The following is a 23,276-nucleotide window of genomic DNA, read 5'->3' as shown; positions in this document are numbered from 1 at the left end:
AGGTGTATCAGTTGGAGTCAGACTCGAAATACGGACATTGCCCTGGCACGGTTTGACTCGAACCGTCGAACAAGTGACTCAGCCTGGTGGTGTCCACGCACATAAATCCGCACCTGGGCTCCCGGCGAGAACCACACTCATCCCCCTTTTGCGCTGCCACAATGGCCAGCCAAACCACCCCAGCACATCCCACCACCACCATGCAAGAACAATCAGAGACACCACCACGCCCACCCCCCATCCTAACCACCAAGCGCCTAATAATCCGGCCCATGTACCTCCCCGACGCAGCCTCCACAGCTCAGCACGCCAACGACCCCCTCGTTGCAAGATACATGTCACTCGCGTTCCCCAACCCCTACACACTCGACAGCGCAACCGCCTGGATCACCATGAACCTAGCGCTCGCCCGCCAAGAAGCCTTTGTCATCTGCACCATATCCGCACCCGACGTTGTAATCGGGGGCATCGGCCTCAAGCCCGGGCGCGACGTGAGTGCGCACACAGCCGAAGTGGGTTTCTGGGTCGCGCGCATGTACTGGGGCAACGGGTTCATGAGCGAGGCGCTTGCAGGCTTTACGCACTGGGCCTTTGAGAATTGGGTTGGCGACCGGGGATGCGGGCTACGCAGGCTGTGGGGCGGTGCGTTTGCGCCGAATGCGGCGAGTGTGCGGTGTTTTGAGAAGTGTGGCTATGTGCATGAGGGTGTGATGAAGGGCCATTGTGAGAAGAATGGCGAGGTGATGGATATGCATTATTTGGGCTTGACCAAGACGGATTGGGAGGAGAGGGTGAGGGGCGTGGGAGAGACCTAGTTGCTGGATTGCTTGGTAATGGATTTGTTAGATGTTTATGGGATGTGTAGCCCACGTTTTTTTCTTTCTCAGGAACAAGAGGAATTACTCGGAAAGGAAAAAAAATTGCTATTCAAACTATCAAGTCAACCAAGCTACAACGCTGTACGTTCTCTTTTTTTTTTTCCCTCTTCCTCTGCGTACCTCGCATCAAGCTCGCCCCATTACACTCCGTCGTGATCCACGGGAAAGAAAAAAAAAAGAGCAACAAATGAAAAAGAGTAGGAGAGAAGGAGAAGAAACGAAAGAAAAAAAAAGGCAAAGCCCATATCTATTGGACTCTGGAAGGAGAGTCGAGAAGAAGAAGAAAAAGTAGAGAAAGAAAAAAGAAGATGAAGGACAAGTAGAAAGAGAGAAGAAGAGAGATACTCGATCCTACTCAACCAGTATCTTCATTGCCATTTTCATCGCCATCGCCATCGCCATTGTCGTTACCATTGCAGTGATCCTTGTCTTATCTCTCTTCAGGCTCTACAGGGGAAAGAGAGATAACTAGCTCGCTCAACACTACAAGAACCACAAGTTCATCTATTCAATTTCATTTCATCATTAGCTTCTTATTCTCTCTTTGTGCAAACCCCGAAAAGGGCACTGCGGCACGTGAGGAAACGGGAGAAAGATGAGAATTAGCAAAAACATACCATATGCTCACGCGCGCGCTTCACAACCGCATCGCCATCCGTTTGTACGGGGGGAACAGGCGCGTACCCGGTTTTACTCGCACTCGCACTGGCACTCGTGCTACTCGGGCTACTCGCCGACTCGCTCTCGCTGGTACCTGGACTTGAAGTCGGGGTTGTGCTTGTTTCAAAGGTTGTGGGTGTTGCGGTGCTGGATTGCCATGTCCAAGACGAGGAGTCTGAGGAGGATTCTGAGGAAGAAGAGGAGTCTGAGGAAGAGGGCGAAGACGAAGACGAAGATGAGGGCGAAGATGAAGTCTCCGAGGAAGACGAAGGCGAGGGTGAAGAAGAAGAAGAAGAAGAAGAAGAAGAAGAAGAAGAAGAAGAAGAAGAAGAAGAAGACGAAGAAGAAGACGAAGAAGATGACGAAGAAGCAGACTCAACAGGCCACGACGACGCCGTAGCATCCGTATTCGTATTAATCGACGTGGTACTCGACGAAGAAACACCCGGTGGCGTCCAGTAGGAATACGAGTAGGAATACGAGTATTGCGATGTTGTTGCCGTTGGCGTCGACGTCAACGTTGTAGCTAGCGAGGCCGATGAAGTGGGGGATGAAGGGAACGTCTCAGAGGAAGAGGAAGAGTCGACGGGCCAGGATGATGCCGTCGCATCTGTACTTGTGGATGAGAGTGTGGAGGAAACGGGATAGGATGATGGAGCGGGGGTTTCGGAAGCCGTGGATGAAGAGGGGGATTCTGTGCTGCTGCTGGTAGTTGACGGTATCTCCTCCGAGCTTGAAGACGAGCTTGAAGCTGAAGCTGAAGCCGACGGCGAAGAAGACGAAGAAGACGAAAACGACATGGTCAATGTCCTACTCCACGTCCTTGTCTTTGTCTTTTTCGAAGACACACTTGGACTACTACTCACCACACTGCTTGACACCGTACCACTTGACACACCCGGATACTCCGTTGTTGCTGTCGTCGGCGTCGGCGTCCCCGTCTCCGTCTCCGTGATAGTCACACTCGACGACTCCTCAGACGTATACGTAACCCACGTCACAGTTGAGACATCTATGCTGGACGAAGGGAAAAAGCTATCAGTCACGACCGACGGCGTGCTACTCGTCACGTTACCAGGGGGCATGTAGTGAGCGGACGAGGTAGTCGTTGTGTTTGTGCCCCCGCTAGACGTAGCAACAGGTCCTGTATTGGTGTCTGTTGCAGTACCGTTTGAAGGGTACGGAGGGGTAACAGTGGTGGCGGTAGCGGGCGGAGATGTCGGGGCCGTGCCGGTCCCCCATGTAGACGGTGTGCTGCTGGTGCTTTTGGCGTAGGGCGCAGAGGTATCATAGGAGGGGTAGGGAGGCTGCGAGCTGTAGTAGCCTGTGCCGGAGGAGACGGGGCCAGTAGACAGGGGGATGGAGATGGAAGGGGAGGTATTGCTGCCCCAGCTGCTTGCTGTGGCATCTGTGGATGTGGATTCCGTTCCACTGTATCAGCGTCAGTTGAAAACTCGATGGATTGCGGGATTTGGACTTACGATGTAGGTGGGATGACGGATGTGACGACGATGTAGCTCGTGATGAGGATTGTAGATGGGCCTGGAGCTGTCGAGTTGGAGGGCACTGAGGATGTTTCCGTAGCCGGAATCCCAGTCGTGTGCGAGACGCCCGAGGACAGCGAGGTCAGGGATGTACTGGGAATGCTGGACGGCGTGTCACTGCTGCTTGCACTGGGATAGACGGGCGAGTACGGCGGAGCAGAGTACTGCCGCTGTCGCAAGTGAGGAAACTTGACTGAACAAGAACATGTCAGCACGAGATATCAGTCCTGCTAGAAAGGAGACCATCATACAAGGAGGGTGTTCAGCACCACCCAGAGTAGCAAACGCTACAAAAGGCACGTAAAAGCTAATCTTCATGACTGCTAGTATCGTGTCCAACCAAGTCTTGGAGCGAGTGCAGAATAAAAAGAGCGAGCGGTGAATAGCAAGTGAGAAAAAAACGAGAGTCTGGACTTCCTAACAAAACAGCTGAGGAGCTAGTTCTTGAAGCCTCGACCTGTCCCTTGCCCTCTTTATATCCCCAATTTCTGTCGTTTCCCTGTATCACTGCAACACTGGACCATCTCTGTACGAGACTAGCTAAGATAGATTCTTGGAGAAAGGGGGGAGACGGGTGGAGTGGTTGCAATGCAAAAGTAACAGAGATGCCAGCAACACGGACGGCATTGTACATAGTTCCCGGGCGGAATTGCGTGCTAGGAACACAGACACGGCTATCCCCTCTTGGCTTGACGATTGGTGTCGTGTCTAGACTCAAGCCTTGACGCCACTCTGTGCCGCTCTATCTTGTTTCTCATTGCTTAAACAAAGTCGTTCTATCATAAACTAGTAGTTTGCGCAATCGAGCAGATGTCGACGTCGTAGATACAACCATCTCCACGCATGCAGACGATGCCCGGGGCGAATTGCAATGCATGCAGCGTGTAACGCTCAAGTCGAGATTGAGTGTTAGTGTGGGGGAGTTTGACGGCGGGTGGGTAAATGATGTGCGCCGGCCGATTGTCGCACTGCAGTGCGGCGACTTGACACCTGGTGGCACAGGGACCTGGCGGAGTTTAGTGATGGCAGGTTAAGAGTATAGTGGTGATGGACATACGGGGCAGATTGTTGTTGAGCGTAGTGCAGTGCCGTTGCGAGGTAATGGACTCGAGTCACTCGAGGAACAGGATGGCGTGCTTGGTGTGCAAGAGTGGTCGGGTATGTGGCTAGGCTTGTACATGTGCCAAGTGATAGGGTTGCAGGGTAGCTGTAGTTGGTATGGGGATGTCTGACAGTCTTGCAATTCACTCGTCGATATGGGAGTGAACATGATTCCAGATATCTGCATGCTTCAATTTCCCACAATACAGTACAGTGCAATACAACACAATATTTCCCCCAGCCCCTCATGTACCTCCTGCACATGACATCTCGGAAACCAGGCGGTCCCTGCTTCCCCTGCTCCTCCCCCTCCCCTTTACCAAGGAACCCATACTAACCCATACCCGTAGACTCTATTTTTTTTCCCTATGAACCAAGGAATACAAACATGTAGATGGGCTAGCCCCCAATTTCACAGGTACAAGCACAAGAATTTGAGGGGTTTCTTTTTTTTGGCTCACTTCTTGCACTCGGTCGATGAACCAGCGGTGTGACAAGGGGAAAAAAGAAAAAGAGGAAAATGACAATTTAGTGACAGCGGGAAAACAAAGAGAATAAGAGTGACGCCTTGCATGGTTACACGTCATGTTACACTATCCGTAACGGCCCGCTTTGTTACGTCGGTGGTGCAATGACACTGTTGCATTTTTGACTATTGCTGCTTCGAGTTTACTGTTCCCCCCTTGAGGCGTGTGCATGGGTCTCTAGGGTTGTAATTGCTGGAACAAATCATATCTCATGAGTGACCAATGGGCAATGTAGATGAGTCTCGTGACACATTTATACGTCACGAATAGATCAAGGCAAGGAACAAGTGATGCGTGCATGCAGCCCAGAAGAGCTGCTGCCATTATTATATTGTACAGGCAATACCTCAGTTCAGAGTGTTTGAGGAGGGTGTCTCTGCTTCTCTCACAGACAGAGAGGTACGGTGCTTGGTAAGGCAACGTAAAAAAACACCGCTCCCCCCCAACCATGGATACTATAATAAGTATCTCCGCCAACAATGTCTGGCGTTCTTTTCCGATGCGACACGACCAAAAAGACTGACTCCGGGCAACGCCTTCAGTCGTGACATCGTTAAACGACACTGTGCAAGAGGTATCATGTGCGTGTAAAAATCCAAATCGATACCCCAAACATGTAAAGGAAACAGGAGAAAAATGGAGAGTATTCAAGAACCAGCGTGTGCAGCAGAACAAGTACGCCTGGCGGTAGGATGAAGAAGAAGATAAAGAAGAATAAGAATAAAAAGTAGCAATGCCACTACTGATCCCAGTTAATCAGGCTACTAACATTGTCTTGGTCGTCAAACGAGTGCGGATAGTCGCCGCCCTGAAGGTCGAAAAATGCACTGAATTCAGCATTTCCAGGGGACAGAAACGGGTCGGTGGAAAAAAAGGAGTCGGAGAGCGAAGTAGAGGACGTGTCGGATACAGCGTCTGTCTTCAGGTTGAGCCCCGATGATAGTGTTTGCGCGGACCCGGACATGGTCTCGGAAATGCTGTTGCCGTTTGATGCTCGAGCCAGCTTGTTGGGATTGTACGTGTACGTGGGAGCAAAGGGCTGGGGCAGATTCTCACTGCCGGCCATGAGCGTAGCTGTGCGGGCATCGTTGGGGTCAAGGACAGATCCAAGGAATTGCTGTGACTCGGGCGGCATCGACAAAGTCAACGGGGTGTTGCTGAAGGCCTGAGAACTGAAAGGGTAGATGGGTGGGCTAAACGTATACGAAGAAGGACTGTTGGCGCCGCTTGGAACTCGCAGGGCTTCCTTGACAGAGCCGGCTGCTGGGGAGGCGGTCTGCGGTGAAGACGACTGGGATTGCTGGAGAGGGTGGGCCGTAGGCGACTGGGTGAGCGAAGGCGTGGCGGTTTGGTCAGCAGCTTGGCTTGCATGCTGGAAAGCTTGAGGCGGTAGAGACAGTCGTCGGTTGAACTCGGGCTGGGGCGTCGTGGCGGCGGCGGCGCTTGGCTGATCAAACTGGGTGGGTGCCTGGGGGAGCTGGATCGACAGTGCGCGCTGGTGCGACTGGGTGCGCTGGGGGACGTGGTAGGGCGACTGGCGATATCCTTGGGCCTGGGCAGTGGTGGGACTGAACGACTGGGGCTGCTGGAAAGCCTGGGGAGACGAAGGAGTGAACTGCTGCGGTGGGAGCATCGTCGGGCTCAGCCAATTGCTTGCCTGGGGGAACGTGGCGCCGCTGACGGGAAACTGGGCACCGTACTGGGGGAACGTGGGGCTCTGGTTTTGGTACTGGGACATGAACATGTTTCTGACGCCATGTTGCGTGGCAATATAGTCATGGAGCTTCTTGTTAAACATGACCGATGTCGTGTGCAGGTGCGCGTTGAGGCGCTGGTATTGCGTGGGCAGGTCATCGTCCTCCTCTTCGTACATTTCTTCATTGATGACATCCTGCTCCGTTACACGCAATGCACGACCAGTACGCTTCTTGTGGATCTCGGAAGCTCTACGGGCAGACTCAATGCGAGCCTCGAGACTGCGATCACTGCGGCGCGAGGCCGCAATATAAGCACTGCGTTGAGCATCAGCATGGGAGCGGAAGACGAGGCAAAAACAAACAAAAGAGCTGGCGCGGGAATGACTAACCGCTCCTGGTTCTCCTCGTGGGTGCGCTCCGTCTTGACGGGTCTGGCCGCGGTGAATGTTCGACGCTCGGCAGGCATGGTGAGGTCCAGGAACCGGCGGTGGGCGACAATGGTGGTGGTGTGTGGGTGGCGACAGTGGGGTGGCTAAGCGGGATGGGGCAGGGTAGGGCAGAGCTGATTTTTTTTGGGGGTGGGAGGGGGGAGAGGGACAGTTCGAGGGGTACGTCTAGCAACGACTTCGACTGTGAGGAGGAATTGTAAGGGGGGAGAGCGAGGAGTTGGGGGTGGGCGAGCCAAAGTATGTAAAGGGAGAGGGGAAAAGTGGCGACTGTCCACGCGGGACAAGGTGAGGGCGGAGCAGGCTTGGAGATGGGCCGAAAAAGAAGGAAGCTAATAGAGGCCTCAGGTAGGGCAACGACAGGGTTCGGACAGCAGCAAGCCAGATTCAGATACGCGACGAGTGACGTGAGGCAGTGTGAGCGGGCAGGAGGTGCCGCAGGTGCAGCGAAGAAGTAGATTGGTGTGGGCAAAGGGGTCTGGCGCTGGGGTGGCAGCGATCGGAGGAGCTGAGTGGCTTCGATGCGCACGAATCTTTGAAAAGCGGGCCGGGGGGGGGGGAAGGGAGGCCGGGATCAACAGGCAGCGGATGTTAGCGGAGGAATACAGGGTAATGCGACGATGACCGAGAAGAGCGTGTGCATCGGAGGCTTGTGGAGCGGCAGCGGGTTGGTGGAGCGCGAGAGCGAGAGCGAGGGGTGGGAGGTGGTGGTGGTGGTGGTGGGTGTGGTTGGTGTGGTTGGTAACAGATAGGTTGGCAGGCAGGCAGGCAGGCAGGCCTAGGTATGGCAGGTATGGTAGGAGGCGGGAGAGCAGACGCAGGCTTGCCTAGTATATCAAGTTATAAAACGACCAGACAGGAAGAAGCAAAGGCGGACCTGTGTGTTTTCTTTTTTTTCCTGGGAGGGGAGGGGGGAGAGAGTGAGGTGAGGGCCCAGGGTGAAATGATGTGAGTGGGGGGGGGGCGAGGTTGCTGAGCGCGGTGGCCATGGCAATGCCAATGCCAGGCCAGGCCAGGCAGAGGCAGCGGCGGGCGGCAGGCGCAACGCAGCAGCAGCAGCAGGCAGGAGCAGCCAGCAACAGGCAGGAGCAGCCAGCAGCAACCGTTCCCAGCGGCCCCGGCGGCGTGGCAGCAGCAGGCGGGTGCAGCCAATGGCGGGCCAACAGCGGCTGGCGGGTGCCCGTCCGGCCGCCCTGGAGAGGGGAGAGGGGAACAGCGTGCACCAGGCAGTAGCAGCACCGCAGCACCGCAGCAGCAGTACACCTAGCACCTAGCAGCGTAGCAGCCAGCAACACGCGGCTGGGTTGGGCCTGGCTTGAGGCCTAGCCCCGTGCCAGGTTCACTGGCTGTGGCAGTGTGTTTGTGGGTGTGTTTGTGGGTGTGTGTGTGGGCGTGGGTGTGTGTGTGGGTGTGGTGTGTGTGGATGTGTGTGCGGGTGCGCATGGGCGTGTGTGTGGGTGTGTGCGTGTGCGTATTGTGCTGTGCTGTGCGTGCGGTGGAATGGGAATGGGTAGTGTGGCCCCTCCCCTCCCCCCCCCTCCCCCCCCCCCAAGCCCCCCCAAGCCCCCCCAAGCCCTCCTCTTCTCGGCACTCGCCCGCCAGGCAACGCCCACGCCTTCGCCCACGCCCGCAGACCACCACCACCACCGCCGCCTTGATGCCGCCCTCAGACAGCAAAATACCATGTCGCCCGCTGCCCTGCTGCTCTCTTGGCCTGCGCGCTTTCCAGCCCACTCGCATCGCTGCGGCATGTCCCGCTCAAGGCCCCAAGTGACACGGGGGCACGGCGTCGGCGTCGGCCTGGCTCGCACGCCCACAGCACCAGCGCCGACATCTGTCGTCGTCGTCGTCTTCTTCTTCTTCTCGCGCCTTCTCTGTCCGCCTGTCAGTCAGCACCGCCTGTCCAAGCTGCCAAAGAGGAGTACCTGACTATGCACCTGCTTGTTTGGTTTGGGCGCCCACCAAGGCCCCGGAGCCCGCGCCGGCTATTGTCGCAGAGGGGCGTCGTCTCAGAGGCCACCACGGAGCGGCGAGGACAGAGAGATCGCGATCGAGATCGAAAATCGCAGCAATACAGCGCAGACGCTGCCACAAATGCAATCGCTGGCCCTTGGTCGGCTACACTAGCCTGCACCTCGTGTCGACTGGACTGTGCGAAGGCCACCTGCCACGCCATCCTTGGCTCGTATCCGCCGTCCGTGACCTGCCGACCGACCGCTGCGGCTGACAATGCGCTCGGTAGCGAGTTCGCGCCCTCTGGCGAGCAAGTCGCCGCTTGCACCTTCTGGGCAAAATGCGCAGCACATGCGACGTGGGTGGGCCCGTCGCCTGTACATGTAGGTGTAAGCATGTATACCTGTAAGCATGTATACCGCATGTACCTATCGCGCCCGCCCCGGCCTCCAAAACACGCCCATGTCCTGTTCTGCCGCCTGGTCACGCTCGCCGTCGCCGTCGTCGCCGCCGTCGTCGTCCCTCGCAACACACTAGTCCACTTCGTCCGCTGGCTCACGCTCTGGCGCCGGCGAGATCGCGATCGTGGGTGCATGTCACACTGCAACCCAACCTCCTGGACGCCTGTGGATTTCCCATGACGAACAAGGTCTGCCCCGGCCCATGGCGGAATCCCCAGATAAGCGAGCTGCCATATCGGGCCTAGCCACGATCTCATCGAAACCCCTCCCATTCACCCATTCATCCACTCACCCACTCACCCACTCACACACACGCATGCACACGCCCTGCGCTCCGACGACGCTGCCGTGCCAGGTCGTGCGTGTCGATCTCCCAATAGCCCACAGTCGGTTCGACACAGGCAGTCGCCGACCACCATGCCACGACCGCCCGCGTGCTCTAGTATCTAAGTGTAGGTATACAGTGGTTGCCGTCATGGCAGCGCAGCAGCAGCAGCAGCAGCAGCATGTACACGCTGTATGACAGCGGCAAGCAGTCACCACCACCACAGCCCATGGCCGTGCCCCCGCCCTCGCAGCCGTGGCTTCGCTGGCATCCCAACACAGATACACGTCCTTGCACGCGCCCTGGAAAAACAACCGGTGCCCTGTCTTGACCCCGGCTCATGCACATGGCTGCGCTGCTCCCCGAGGGTTCACGACATGCGGCGATTGGCGAATTTCGCACATGTTGCCATTGTCGCACATGTTGCTCACCTTACGAGATGAAAACCTGACGTGTTATTTGTCACGGGCAGCTTTTTTTTCCCTCCATGACATGCCGAGCCACTCACGTCATAGGGCCTGGCCCCTACTCCGGCCGCTTGTATGAGCCCCGCCAGCGCCGCCATTGCCAGTCAGTCGGGTAAGCAAAGACGCTGCGGCGTGCCAAACACCCACGCCCTCGACCGTCGTCCAAGGCCGCACCGCTGTGTCCCCGTCTTGTCGCGTCTCATGTCGTCCCAGATGCAATATCTCCGACGCCGATCTTAGCCGCCCTATCACGTCCCCGGCGCCAATGGCAGGCCCCTCTGCCCTCTCGAAACCGCTATCAATATCCGTCCGTCGGCAAAGCAAAGGGGACGGACGGCATCTTGTGGCCTCACCTGCGAGGCTGATGAGCGATTTTGGCCTGGACCCCCTCCTGGCTTTTCTTTGCTTTGTATTCGCGCACCCGCCACGAACCTCTTCCCAACCACGTTTCTTCTCCACCAGGCTGGCGCCGTCGGCGTCGACGTTGGCCGGACAATGGGGTCGTGTAGACAAAGTGACGTCGTCGGGCACCGCCCAGGGACCATGCAATGCCTCGAAGCCGCGGCGCACGGCTTTACTGTAGTCGAGCAAACGGCTAGCTGCATGATCTTGCATGTGTGGCGACAGCAGTGGCATGCTCCTCAGTGCCGGCCTTGTCGTCCGCCATAGCGAGTCGAGGTATAATAGCAGGCGGTGATAACAGGTTGCATCACAGAATTGCTGACCTTGGGTCCCCGGGTCGGCAGACGAACATGCCCGACGCCTCTTCCGTTATTCCCGTCCGTCGCCGGGTTGGGCGGCGAGTCAGGCCGAACATGTCCCGACGCTGCTGTATCGCGCTCAACACAGGCCAGGAAATGAGCACGAACAAGCAACATGGTTACAGCATCAATGGGGCAGGCACAGGCAGAGGCAGGCGTAGTGTATATGTAGAGGGCCTGCATGGCACGGCTGTGGATTCATTTGAAGCGCCTGCAGGCTCGCACGAGCTGTGTGCCTGCGCGTGGACCTCCCCAAACGAAGCGGCTGACGGGCATGATTGGCGCCGGACCAACGCGCCGCCCACGCCGAAGTGCTTAGTCGGATGGACATGCACATGTTCTCGCCCTCGCCCTCGCCCTCACCCTCGTCTTCGCCGTCGCCGTCGCACGCTGGCGCTGACGTGCAAATCACATAGCAATTGCGAAACACGGCACTCGGGTCGTTTCCTCCACCTCGGCGCTTCCCTCCGGCGCGCTATGCTCCGCGGGGCTTTAATCACCCGCCTTGGCTCGCTTACCACGCTCCTGTGCTCCCCACCCGCCCAATCACACCCTCTCTCGCCCAAACCCCTCTTTTCCCTCGTCGCCGTCCCCTCCCCCAAGCCTGCCCTCGCCTGCCCTCGCCTCCCCTCGTCTCCCCCGAGGGCACCTGCGACCCATACAAACCCTCTCGGCTGCTGCACTGCGGCTTCACCACTGCTGGCTTTGCTGGATATGCCGTGTCGGCTAGCTGGGCACACGCCCTCGCCCTGGCAGCCCTGCACACCAGTTGGCCCACAACCGACCCGAGTCAACTTCCTTCTCATCAGCGGTACCCACGTTAACCCAAACCGGCCGCTGACCTGAGCCAGGCGCAGAGTGCTGTTCATGGCGCATTTCGGTTTCCTCCATTGGTTTCTCATCGGTTTCTCGTCGGTTTCCCATGATGCCCTCGAGCCGTTGAGCAGGTCCGCGACTGCGGCGCTGGGCTCCCAGGTCCCGCCGAGAGGTCTTCTGTCAGCGGCCACGGGCATCGGGCGCGTTACAACAAGACAATTGCCCCGCAAGCCGCTGTATGCCCGTGCTAGGTGTGTGGGTGTAATGTCCCCTGACGGATCTGCCGCCGGTCTTGGACACATATAGTACATGCTACGTACACACATACACACAAGACGCTCCATGGCTGCCTTGGCTTGCCTGTCGAGTACCAAGGCTGCTTATCGATGAAAGCCTGGCGAGACTGTTGCGCGGGCCCACCGGATCGCCTTGGAACCCCACCTCGTTCGTCTTGTTTCTTCTCCTAGCAACCATCTGCCTGGATCATACACCTTGGCCTAAGCCGCCTAGTCGTGTACGACACGCAACCTTGCAAGGACAAGGAAAAACGCTCCAACTGAAAACACGTCTTTTCTGCCTCGTTCTGTGAATGCATACATACATGAACGCATATACGAATGCATACACTGGCCACCTTGTGCGTCATCAGCCACGGAAGAAACGGCACCTCGACAGCCACCTTTTCACTAGCCACGACCAAGCATATGTACCTACAGTAGACATATACTTGTGCTTGTAGCAGCTCGCTATCGCTTTGCGCAGCCCATTTTAGCTCCAACCCTTAATCAGTGGGGAACTCAACGGCTGCGCAGCCAATGTCCTGCATATGACGCGGCAAGGGGACACGAAGAAACTCTGCAATTGACGCGTTGGGGTCGACATCCATGTAATTCACGTAATCCATGTAACGCCGTCCGCCCGCCATTGGCCCTCTGTCGTCTTGTCGCGCAAACAGTCAACACCAGTCCGCACGAGAGCACCGGAAGCGCCCCGCCCCTGGCCACTCGAGTCGACTGTTGGCATGCCGTCCTCAGCTACCCTGCACTTCCCACGCACCAAGGGCGTGGTTTGAGGGTCCAACGGCCACCCTAGCATCTGCATAGTCTCTCCAACCTCCAAGGTGGACCCAGCCGCACTTTGAACAACACCGGTTGTCGGGCCTTTGGACATGACATGTAGGATCAGAATGTCCAGAGTTGCACGCGCATATACGAGTGGGGTGGTCTTGGGCGAACCTCTAAGCGTACTGCAATGCGCTGTCGGATGCTACTGAGTCGTAGCTGGTCTTCCACTCGCCTTCTGAAACTAGAAGCGATAAGCCTTCTCCACATGTTCGACTAGATTAACTCGATAGTGCTGATACGGACGCGCCACTATAGTAGCTAAATGCTATTGACGTTATTTGCATGGTACACAAGCACGTGGTTGGTGAAGGGGGGCTGTGTTTGACTCGGCCTTGGCCCAAGCCCACACAGTGGCATGTTTTATTCGACTTGCCTTATAGCTAAGACTTTAGTTGCCTCACAGCTAGACCTCTGATTTGCCCCACGTGGCTGCGAGAAGGCCGACAGAGCTTTTTTTTGGCCCCACGAAGATTGCTCACTCTTGGCTCGCTTCAACGCTTTTCGTACACGGGTAATACTGGATTTCTCGTACCATTCTGTCGTCAGATGGCCTTGTCCACATAGGGAAATCTCACGGGGACCATCAGGACAAATCTAGACGGTGGTATCAGTATGGGCGCAATGATTACCTTTTTTAATCTTAAACTTCGGCTGTTCTCTGGGGATTACCTTGCCTGTTTCTCTCACACTCTATCTCTCACCATCTCTCTGTCGATCTCTCCATCCAACTACCTCACCATTTCACCATCTCGCCATCTCGTTATCTCGTCATCTCGCCAATTCTCTCTGCTTGAGTCAATGTTTTGTCCCCTTGTCAACACATGGCCTGTACAAGGCATGTTTTGGGCTACCAAGAGCTCAACTATACCCTCTTGTATGCATCTTGGTATGCATCTATGCACACATGTATGTACGTACATATGCGACACGTAACCTACATAACGCCCCTTTGATTCGGCCCGCTGCACTCATTCGCAATACACACCTTATTTCGCAGCATTACTAGCTTTTAGCTCCTATCTGCATGTAGAATTGCGTGTTACTTGGACTAGGATAGGCTGGGCTAAGATGCGTTAAGCTGAGCTAGGATAAGATAAGATGGGCTAGGAAAACTTGACCCTGTATAACAACACGTGAGATGGAAGGCCTGCTACAGGTAAGCGCCGTATGCTTGGCTCGTTTCGTGTGGTTTGGCAGGGGGGAAATATGGGAATGGTCGGGTGATGTCGTTTTCTCTCTCTCTCTCTCTCTCTCTCTCTTCCTTGCTTCCTTTTTCCCTTTCTCCCTTTGTCCGTCTATCTCTACATTTTCACTTTGCTCTACTTTCTCACTTTGGTTTAATTTCTCACCGTCTTGCATGTGGGCTTAGATATCTCACTGACTTTGCACTCAATGGCTTGGAATTTGTAATTGGCATTTGTCGCTGGATTTGTGCATTTGTGTAGGGAAAATGACTGAGATGTAGCACTATAATTGTGCTCGCACTTGTGCCTAAGCTTAGGTAATGTAGGTCTATGCACAAGTGTGAGTTGGCATTAATCTAATAGATTGTCTGGTAATATGTTGTCATGTGTTATTATATAATCTCTCGTCGTGTGCCATGAAAACAATCTACTACGTACAATATAAAGCAAAGCAATGCGAGGGAAAGCGATGCGAAGCCGAATCTGAACACGATTACGTACTGCAGTATGCTCTCGTAACTGTAACGAGGGAAGTGGGTTTGGTGTGGGGAGCAAGTAAGTCAGTGATGCTGGGGTATATGGGCTAGGCTTGGCTAGGCTAGGCTAGTGTAGTGTAGTGTAGTGTAGGTATGTGTGCACTGCTGTACTTGTGTGATGTCTACTCTTTTCCTTTTCTTTTCTATTTTCTTTTCTCTGTTCTCTTTCCTCTCTCTCTCTCTCTCTTGATATTCGACATGAAGGCATTTTCTTATAGTTATTAGTTCTTGGTATTATTATTTGCTACTGTAGATAGAGAGAACGATGTGTATATCAACTTGCATGAATGTCTAGATTGGAATTATTCGTGTGAATAAAAGGAAGAAAGAGATTGAGAGATGAATGAGAGAGAAGGGGGGAAGGGGGAGATGGATACAGGCTATGTGCGTGAAAGAGATTCTTTGTGAATCTATCAAGTTAGTGTTCTTACTTCTTATCTAATACATGGATATTTATATTGTAGGTGTTAATGTATAGTTTATATATCAATTGCTATTATTACTACTGCTATTACCCCGCGATTCTGGTCTTTAATGTAGAGCTTGTGCTTTTAACATCCTAGATCCCAGCACTATATTTTCCCACAGCAGTGATAAAGAAGACATACATAGTAGTAATGTCGTGTTCGTGGAATCACTGTTTCAACCAGGAATTAATAGATACGTAGTAGATTTCTCAGATGCAAGCAAGACATCTCCCCATCTTATACCAAGGCGGTTCGACGGCTCAAAGCATTAATAAAAATGAAAACAGGATTGGACATGTCAAGAATATCTGCATTCCTCCCAGACGGCATCTCTAGCCAAGAAGCAGTGCTATCATATCAATACAGGCGACTTCCCAATCCGTACCACCCAACACAAACAGGGCACGCCCCACTCACGGTAGCTCCTTCACTTTCACTTTCCTACCTGCACTCACCGCGCCGCTTATCGCCAGCGGCCGGGCCAAGTCTCTGCCGTGGCTGCAAACGCCCACCATAAACAAGTCCTTTTGCCCCGCCTCATCGCTTGCTCTTCAACGCCCGCCCAACTCCCCACCTAATCATCTCTGCGGCTGCATCACTTCAACTCGAGCATCCATTCAACCCAGCGCTACCATATCCCACCACATTGCTCGCTCTCTCGACCGCCACCAATCATGTTCGGCCTCAACATCTTCGCTGCGGCCCTGCTCGCGCTAGCCGTCGTCGCTACTGATTGTGAGTTTTGAAGAAAAATGCCAGGTCAATTCTTCGTATCGCCGGCTAATTCATGTACAGCTAGCTGTGCGCCTCCTACCACGGTCACTGTCACGGTCACGCAGTGCGTCTCGCTGCCTGGACCCGCTCCTACGCAGCCAATGTCGTATGCGCCTCTTCCTCCTCCTGCTACATCGGGGCTAGCGTCTGATGTTGGCAATAGTGTTCCTTCTGAGCCCATCACTAGCGCCGTCATGCCCCAGGAGCCCGTTCCTACGTCTGGTGCCGTCGTTCCTTCAGGCCCTCTTCCGTCGTCTGGAGAGCCGGTTACTCCCCCATCGGCTCCTGCTACCACGGCCCCGGTTAGCCTTCCCTCGGCCTCTCCGTCCGCGTCCGTCACATCGACTGTCGAGGCGCCATCCTCGTCCGGAAGCCCTGGCGAGCCAGTCGAGAGCCCTACGCCTTCCGAGTCCTTCAATGCCGCACCCGTTGCTACACCCTTTGGTGGAATGGGCTCGCTTGTCGCCATGGGTGCCGTGGCCCTGGTCGCCGTTATCTAAGGACGCGCACGCACCATCTTTACGACCGGATCGAGAACGATTTCACGTCTACATGTCGTATTCAGGCCTTCATTTGAGCTATGAATGACACTGTGCTGTCTTTTTCCATCACATTACGATATCCATGTCCCCGATCATGATTCCACATTAATGTATTCCCCTGTGGATTTTGGAGGAATTTGGGAGGGATAATTCATCTTTTGTTCAGCTGCTGCTTCGTGATGATAGCATGTATGTAGCTCTCGACAAGGATTAATCAAATCTGATTCTCATCTGTGCTTTGACTTGTCCCGCTGATTTTCGTTGTACTCTTGATATGAACCATGTTCTCCTTTGTCGTCGCATCTTCCCTCCCATATATATGAAGCATAGACAACGTGTACATACCTCGTCGCATGGGTGAATACATCTCACCAGAAGCCAGCACCACCGACACCCACTTACTTCCTTATCTTACGAGTGCTTTCAACATGCCGAAACAACGGATCCCGCAACACAGCACATCATAGCAAATGCAGTAAGTAGACGCAGCCAAGCAGTATATCACCTGAACAACTCCACAAGATCCCAGCCAGACCCAAGGCAAAGACTTGACGTACACCAACTACTTACTCCATCTTGTTTCTTAACCCTGCTTCTAATAAGAAATACTCTATGCACTGCTGCTGAGTTCTGTGCACTGACTTTTTTTTGATTTCAACTCATGTCTCGTTTACTTTGTTACATACATGGTTAGTCACTGGTGTGTGGATTCTCCGAGCTATTCGAGCTCTTGCTTACGCTTTGTCATACACCTCTCTCTCTCTCTGTGTGTGTGTATGTAGGGCTTTTCTTTTCACTGCGGAGTTTTCTTGTCTTGTCTTCTGGTCCAGTGCGGTGGTGCGTGCTTTTCGGATGCTTTGGTTTCTGAGAGGTCTTGGGCTTGTGTTGCATATGGATTAGTCTTGTTTGAACGCGTTTATATAGTTTTCTTACATCACTGTCTTTTTACTCAATCTCGCTTTTGTGAAGATTAGCTCATACACCGAGTTTTTACAGCGACTGAATTCCGCGACCACGAAGTGAAGCATTGCAACGAGTACGATTATTACACACCACCACTGTTGCTATGAGGTGAAGTATTCTAATTAGCGCGCCAATCGACTCTACGTCTTCAGCTTCCGACGGAAATATCTCCTAGCATACTAATATAGACACTGTTCATGTCGACTCTCGCGACAGCTTTATCAATGAAAGACAAGCTCCGTTTCTCACGGATGAGCAGCTCTTTGGCCACTGCCTGGACCAGAAACTACCGAGGTCACTACTCAAGTTCGGCTACAACTTGGTCCGTCTCGGCCCATGATGCAGGGGCTTAAAGACGATTAGGGGAATATGAGGATTTGCTCCGCCACTGCATGAGTCGGCCGGCGAAAACCTACACACTGGCTATCAAGATACATCATGACTGCAAGGTCCAGATGGATGTAATAGAAATTAAGACGTCAATGCTATTTCCATGGCTTGACATGATTCAAGCTGACTTTCCAAGCCATGGGAAGTATGTATGCCAATAGCACGATGGGGTATTCCGTACGCAGCAGCTGATCCAGTGTCGACTACTCACCTGGGCTAGCGCGTAAACAATACCACATTCATGGCTGACATCATATGCAAATTTCGATTGGATCAAATGGGTACCCAACCAAATCTATCTTGCATATCAACATGTACTCGAGACGACTGGACCGTAAAACCTCTGACAGCAGAGCACAAGTCCCCGTGAATTGGACTCTGCCATAAGAAAGAATTCTATCACACTGTGGAGATATATTGCTCCTAAGATACTGGCAGAGTCCAAGACGCGCATCCTCGTTGCTGGTCACCCAGTCACTGTAGTCTACAAGGAGTATCTCGAGGGAAAAGGGATTACTCGTGAGATGATCTTGCAGGCCAGTCAGGAGATTTCCAGAAGAGATGCCGAGTATGTGGATAGAGTACGTCATCACAAGGAGAACAAAATAGACCTTCTTTGGGAGAAAAAAAAAACATGTAGCATCAAGCCCTCGATAGAATACCGCAGCCACTCCTCATATCCCGAGCACATCAGTTCGACTTTTCAACAATCTGACTTTATGATGACTTGCCAGACATCCCCCATTCATACAAAACTTTTACTAGCATTCCCCCCAGGACACACTCGCCAACCGTCGATCCAGATAGCATCTCATTCTTTCCAAAAATCACCTCTTTATACACATTGGTCGCATGGCTCAAGCAACAGAGAGAAAGATGCAAACACATGCAAGGAGAAGAGAGTATTTTTTTTTCTTTTCTTCCGCTATCCGGCAACTCTGGAAAACTCACGATATCATAGTTGCGTGATGCAGAAGGACTGTGGGGTAGAAAGATGACGTGTTTGAGCTGGACATGGTGATTACGCTTGTCATGTAGAAGTTGTTGTTGTTGTTGTTGTTGGATCAGTGTCAAGTTGTCAGTGACATGTCAGGGAAGATGTGGATAAAGCGACGAGAAGAGAAGGGAAGGGAAGGGAAGGGAAGGGAAGGGAAGAAGAGAGAGGAGAGGAGACGAGATGCCATGTAAAAGAGCAAGAGCAAGAACAAGACTTGACTGCACACAATGCGGAGAAACAAGACATGGAAAAGGACTTGATGGCTGCATTCCATGGTTCCTTATAATGGCGGAATAATATTTTCTCTCGCGAAGCTGCGAAATCAAGCACCCAAGATGCTATTTCAATAGCCATTTTTCTTTTTCCAAATCCTAGGCGGTATCTTCTTTGGTGTGTTGGGATTGTAGCTGAGCTTATGTGTTTGGCTTAGAGCGATATATATATATCAGATAAACAGGGCAGCATCTCCAACAAAGAAAATTATTCTCGTGGGTCGGAACTCTTTTTCAGTGCCCCTGTCTATTAAATTACCGATTGTACGGTGAAAACTATTCCTTAACCTTCGTTTATGCGGCGATTTCCAATGCTACCATGTGAATAGGAGCTACAATACGAATTATTCAGTAGATAATTTCCTTGTTGACGGTATGGTATAGTACGATAACTTCTGATGTAATTAGCAAGCGAGCACTTCACCTCGCTTGGATCTATCGCGCGAATAAGCTCGTTGGTCCTGGTCCAACTAGCGCTAGTCTCGACTTTATTCAAGACTTACTCATGCAATGTATCTGGGTAACGATTGGCTTGAAGCTACATCTACTGTTTACATGGTAAACAAACGATGCGAGTTAACCTTAATAATTCAACAAAACCTGATTTAGCCACTTCCACGACAAAACTTGGTAGCAATACATCAACGAGAGAAACTAGCAGGGATGAGTCGTTGGTACAACGCCCCAGGACTACTGACATGAGATGCACAAGCCCACTGTAAGCATCACCACTAGCATCGCTACTCAGACTGCTCTTCTCATTGAAACATTATTCATTCATTCGGCCAAGCGGGCTCCTATGCTCACATGGCATGGCTTGTGGTCATTATAATTTTCTTGTCCCAGTACACATGTCTCCTTTTACATCTTGCTCTTTGCCTCGCCCTTGACCTCGGCCGCCTTTCCCTTTGCCTGTCCAGCAACCTCGCTAGCCTTTCCCTTGGCCTCACCCGCCATCTGGCTCGCCTGGCCCTTGGCCTCGCCAGTAGTGTTGGGAGTGGCTTCCTTGACAGCGTCCGCGACTTGCTCTGTTCAACGCAGTACATGTTAGCTTTCTGACGTGCAAGTAGAGTATAATGAAGCCATCGAACCGTATGATGTCGTCATGTTCTCGGCTATGTGAAGACGACTGAGCATCGGGTGGAATCAACAGCAGGGGAGTACGTACCGCCCTTCTCAATGCCCTTTACAGCAGCACCGGAAATGGTCTGGTCGACCTTCTTGGCGGCATCCTTGATGACTTCTACCGGGCTCTTGCGCGCAACGGGCGTGGTGCTGAAGAGACGCGCCTGGCGGGCAATCTGCTGACGGAACATGGTGATTGTTTGTGTTTGGATGGGATTCGAGCGGCGAAAGGGGTGTTTGAGCGTAGAGGAAAAGGGCAATTGGGGGGTGAAGAGAGCTTGAAGTGAGGGTTGTGCAGAGTGCGGGCACGACGACAGCTTTAAAGGATACGCGGACGTGGGACGTGGAGTCGGCTCCTGTGGTATGACGTCGATATGATCAGCCAAGCGGAAAAGTGGGCACCAAGCTCCCCATGCGCAAGTGCATGTGCTGTGCATGTGCTGTGCATGTGCATGGCAAACCAAATCGCGATTGCAGCTAACGGGAACACTAAATTTTGCATCCATCTTGATTATTCATTACTACCAGCCATCGCCCGTTCGTGTCTCATAGTCGTTACTCGTTCGGGTCTAGTATAGCGCCTTCTGCCACCATGCACACCGCGCGTTGGCATTGCTGTCGTGGATTTCTTCAATGCCCGTAACGTTCAGCTCCAGCACCTTTGCGTCGGGGCCGTACATGTTGAACTGCTGGATACCCTTTGCCGCCGTCACGCCCGTCTCCGCAAAGCTCGTAATGAATTCTTGCATGGCAATGGCAACGGTCGTGTTGGTGACACTGCTCGAGGCCCCGCCGGCGTAGTAAGTATACGCAATGTCCTGTCCGTGGATGGCTGGGGGAACGGCGAAAAGGTACGAGTATGTCTCGTTTCCAAATGCCCTTCCGAGGTACCACGTGTTGCAGGTAAAGGTGCCCTCGGCATTGATGAGAGTGGCGCGCTGGAAATTGGTCTTGTACCCGTAGGAACCGTCGAAAACGGGCGGGTACAGCGTGTGCAAAACGTAGTCGATTGACGATTTTGGCGTGGCCGGGTATGCCTCTGCGAGCCGTTCCGCCAGGCTGGCGTCGGTGGTCAGCGAAGTGGGCGTGAAAAGGAGTCCTTCATTCGCATTGTGGCCGACCATGACACGCACGTCCTTGTAGAATCGGCCCTGGGCAAGAAGCTGGGCGGGCTGGAGAGGGGTGAAGAGGCCATCCACGACGGGTCCGTAGGTGTAGGCACCGTAGGGGGAGTAGTATTGCACCTGCTGGGCACTGGCACGAATGACTTCTTCCGACGACAAGGCGCGGAGTTGGGCCAGGGATGTGGCGTTTGTTAGGTTGAGGAACGTGTTGTATGTATTTTCCTGTATGACGGACGAACTGATGGGGAGCCAGCCGGGGCTTTGTGGCACGGCTTGCTGGAATGGCGGGGGTCCGTTGGTGCCTCCGTATGCGGTAATCTGATGCATGATGGAGCCTCCACCGGCACTTTCTCCGAGGATGGTGACCTGGAAATGTTAGTCGTATTGGCCGTGTTCTTGCAGAGCCGACCTACTCGGTTCTTGTCGCCTCCAAAAAGATGAATGTTCTTCTGGATCCATTCGAGCGCCATTCGCTGATCATACAAGCCCAGGTTGGACACACCGCCCTCGGCCTGGAATGTCGGTCCACTCAACCAGCCCAAAGCACCCAGGCGGTAGTTCATGGCAACATAGATGATATCGCCCTGTGTTTTGTTTCCGGACGCAGCAAGCAGACCGGCGGGATTGTAGTTCTTTGAGCCTCCAGTATATCCACCGCCGTAGATCCACACCAGAACTGGGGCACCAGGGCCTTTGCCGGCTTGTTCAAAAATCTGCTTGGGGGCAAACACATCCAAAAACAGGCAATCTTCAGACTCACGGGGGTCTGGCTTGGGGAGCGGACTGCTGGCATTGGCGCCTGGTGGAACATACGTCACATTGGGCGGCGGCAGGCCCAGTGTTAGTGCACCGAGTGCCTGCGCTGCGAGTGCATTCCACGCAGGGTTGGACTGGGGACAGATTCTGTGATTGTCAGCAAAGTACGGAAGGTTGTTGGTGCGCTGCTTGCCTGGCAACATGGCCATGGTTGATGGACGACCGATTTTCTGCCGGGGGTTGAGGAAGCGCAAACCTCAACTCCCCAACAGGGGGCGCCGCATATCGAATGTTGGAGAAGTTGTAGAAATTGCCCGAGTCCTAGATGCAGTCAGAAAAGAAAGCCGACTTGCGCAGACAACGTACATTGAAGCCAGCGGCACGATAGACTTGGTAGCCCAGGTCGACGGTAGGCAGTGGAGACTGCTGTGCATACTGGGCATACGTAGCACCCAAAAGGGCTGCCGCCGTGGCAAGGCGCAACATATTGGCAGGCCGGTAGTAACGCTGGAAACCACGGAAAGCAAGGGCAGCCTTGAAGCATGCGTCCCGTCCCCGGACCTTGTAATTTATACAGGGCGACAGCCTGGGCACGGCTAGGCTGAGGCATTCCGACTAGCCAGGCACGGAGCAGATGCCCACAAGTGTTCTGGCATATGGCCGAAGCCAGGAGCGCCATAGCAATTAGCACGCAGTACCGTCCGAGGAAAAGGCGAACAATGCATTGCTTGATTCGCCCTAACGCAGCCACCTATTGCCGTAACCGCGAAGGGAGGCAAGCCTTGCTCAACCTGTACACGCTCCGACGCCTGCAATGCGGAGCCCGTGTACGTCATGAAACGGAAGCGTCGGCGGAAGGGCGGGTGTAGATTCGTCCGGACATCAACTTGGGGGCGTTGAGGTGATGGAGGCCTTAAGTACTGTTGACCGCCCGGCTGCTTGAGGTGACGTTGAAGCAAGTCGCCAAGCTGGCACGCACTCGGCACGCGCGTGTAGACGTCGTCGTGGCCATCCGGCGGCGCAGTTGGGGGATCGGGTCCAGTAAGACGGGAACATGGAGCTTGTGGCAAATTCAATAGGGGATTGGCCGGGGTAGACCAATATTCCCCGCAAGCCGCTTTTCCCAACACAGGCACACGCAGGCATTGGACCGCGGCATTGCCAACTGTCACGGACAAAAGTGATTAGTCGTGCCCCGCTGGAGATGCACATGGAGGGGTTTAGAGGAGTAAAGAGTTAGGACCTAGTCGAGTACCCATAGACTTGACCCCGCACACGCGGACGACCTAGCCTAGTTGCGCTTGTTCACCGCGCCATTTGGGCTATGTTGCTTTAATTAGGGCGAGATGGTAAGATTAGTCTAGTATGGCGTCTTGATATACGCGT

General features: G+C 53.8%; 7 protein-coding genes across 7 annotated transcripts; 3 read left to right on the top strand and 4 right to left on the bottom strand.

Annotated features, from left to right (window-relative positions):
* Positions 1-200: 200 nt before the first annotated feature.
* SETTUDRAFT_104587 (uncharacterized protein) lies at positions 201-815 on the top strand (the record flags this gene model as incomplete). Its single annotated transcript, XM_008024360.1, has 1 exon — positions 201-815. The coding sequence occupies one exon, from the start codon at positions 201-203 to the stop codon at positions 813-815; it is 615 nt and encodes a 204-aa protein (XP_008022551.1).
* A 683-nt stretch (positions 816-1,498) lies between these two features.
* Positions 1,499-2,000, top strand: SETTUDRAFT_37234 (uncharacterized protein; the record flags this gene model as incomplete). The annotated part of the gene is given in 2 exon segments (XM_008024254.1): positions 1,499-1,535; positions 1,555-2,000. The coding sequence occupies 2 exon segments, from the start codon at positions 1,499-1,501 to the stop codon at positions 1,998-2,000; spliced, it is 483 nt and encodes a 160-aa protein (XP_008022445.1).
* A 102-nt stretch (positions 2,001-2,102) lies between these two features.
* SETTUDRAFT_25886 (uncharacterized protein) lies at positions 2,103-3,400 on the bottom strand (the record flags this gene model as incomplete). Its single annotated transcript, XM_008024202.1, has 4 exons — positions 2,103-2,348; positions 2,405-2,969; positions 3,020-3,275; positions 3,334-3,400. 4 exons carry the CDS (start codon positions 3,398-3,400, stop codon positions 2,103-2,105), a joined length of 1,134 nt encoding a protein of 377 aa, XP_008022393.1.
* Positions 3,401-5,004: 1,604 nt separating this feature from the next.
* Positions 5,005-6,929, bottom strand: SETTUDRAFT_167424 (uncharacterized protein). The gene is made up of 2 exons (XM_008024359.1): positions 6,797-6,929; positions 5,005-6,722 (listed from the first exon to the last, which is right to left on the bottom strand). The coding sequence occupies exons 1-2, from the start codon at positions 6,871-6,873 to the stop codon at positions 5,450-5,452; spliced, it is 1,350 nt and encodes a 449-aa protein (XP_008022550.1). The 5' UTR covers positions 6,874-6,929; the 3' UTR covers positions 5,005-5,449.
* Positions 6,930-15,621: 8,692 nt separating this feature from the next.
* SETTUDRAFT_37231 (uncharacterized protein) lies at positions 15,622-16,221 on the top strand (the record flags this gene model as incomplete). The annotated part of the gene is made up of 2 exons (XM_008024253.1): positions 15,622-15,682; positions 15,743-16,221. 2 exons carry the CDS (start codon positions 15,622-15,624, stop codon positions 16,219-16,221), a joined length of 540 nt encoding a protein of 179 aa, XP_008022444.1.
* Positions 16,222-19,645: 3,424 nt separating this feature from the next.
* On the bottom strand, positions 19,646-20,305 carry SETTUDRAFT_167423 (uncharacterized protein). The gene is made up of 2 exons (XM_008024358.1): positions 20,054-20,305; positions 19,646-19,913 (listed from the first exon to the last, which is right to left on the bottom strand). The coding sequence occupies exons 1-2, from the start codon at positions 20,199-20,201 to the stop codon at positions 19,747-19,749; spliced, it is 315 nt and encodes a 104-aa protein (XP_008022549.1). The 5' UTR covers positions 20,202-20,305; the 3' UTR covers positions 19,646-19,746.
* A 47-nt stretch (positions 20,306-20,352) lies between these two features.
* Positions 20,353-22,553, bottom strand: SETTUDRAFT_175595 (uncharacterized protein). Its single transcript, XM_008024357.1, has 4 exons — positions 22,257-22,553; positions 22,084-22,211; positions 21,548-22,037; positions 20,353-21,500 (listed from the first exon to the last, which is right to left on the bottom strand). Exons 1-4 carry the CDS (start codon positions 22,374-22,376, stop codon positions 20,580-20,582), a joined length of 1,659 nt encoding a protein of 552 aa, XP_008022548.1. The 5' UTR covers positions 22,377-22,553; the 3' UTR covers positions 20,353-20,579.
* Positions 22,554-23,276: the final 723 nt, after the last annotated feature.

The sequence above is a fragment of the Exserohilum turcica genome (genome assembly GCF_000359705.1).
Source record: "Exserohilum turcica Et28A unplaced genomic scaffold SETTUscaffold_12, whole genome shotgun sequence".
Taxonomy (NCBI): Eukaryota; Fungi; Ascomycota; class Dothideomycetes; order Pleosporales; family Pleosporaceae; genus Exserohilum; species Exserohilum turcicum.
The sequence above is the reverse complement of the archived record's forward strand: the minus strand, read 5'-3'. Positions and strand labels throughout refer to the sequence as shown.

Excerpts from the sequence above, each read along its gene's own strand:
- SETTUDRAFT_175595 (XM_008024357.1), bottom strand. The coding sequence starts at position 22,376 with ATGTTGCGCCTTGCCACGGCGGCAGCCCTTTTGGGTGCTACGTATGCC. Across the intron at positions 22,212-22,256 it reads ATCGTGCCGCTGGCTTCAAT|GACTCGGGCAATTTCTACAA; the intron begins GTACGTTGTCTG and ends GACTGCATCTAG. Across the intron at positions 22,038-22,083 it reads AACCATGGCCATGTTGCCAG|AATCTGTCCCCAGTCCAACC; the intron begins GCAAGCAGCGCA and ends TGACAATCACAG.
- SETTUDRAFT_167424 (XM_008024359.1), bottom strand. The coding sequence starts at position 6,873 with ATGCCTGCCGAGCGTCGAACATTCACCGCGGCCAGACCCGTCAAGACG. Across the intron at positions 6,723-6,796 it reads CACGAGGAGAACCAGGAGCG|TGCTTATATTGCGGCCTCGC; the intron begins GTTAGTCATTCC and ends TGCTCAACGCAG.
- SETTUDRAFT_167423 (XM_008024358.1), bottom strand. The coding sequence starts at position 20,201 with ATGTTCCGTCAGCAGATTGCCCGCCAGGCGCGTCTCTTCAGCACCACG. Across the intron at positions 19,914-20,053 it reads AAAGGGCATTGAGAAGGGCG|AGCAAGTCGCGGACGCTGTC; the intron begins GTACGTACTCCC and ends TGCGTTGAACAG.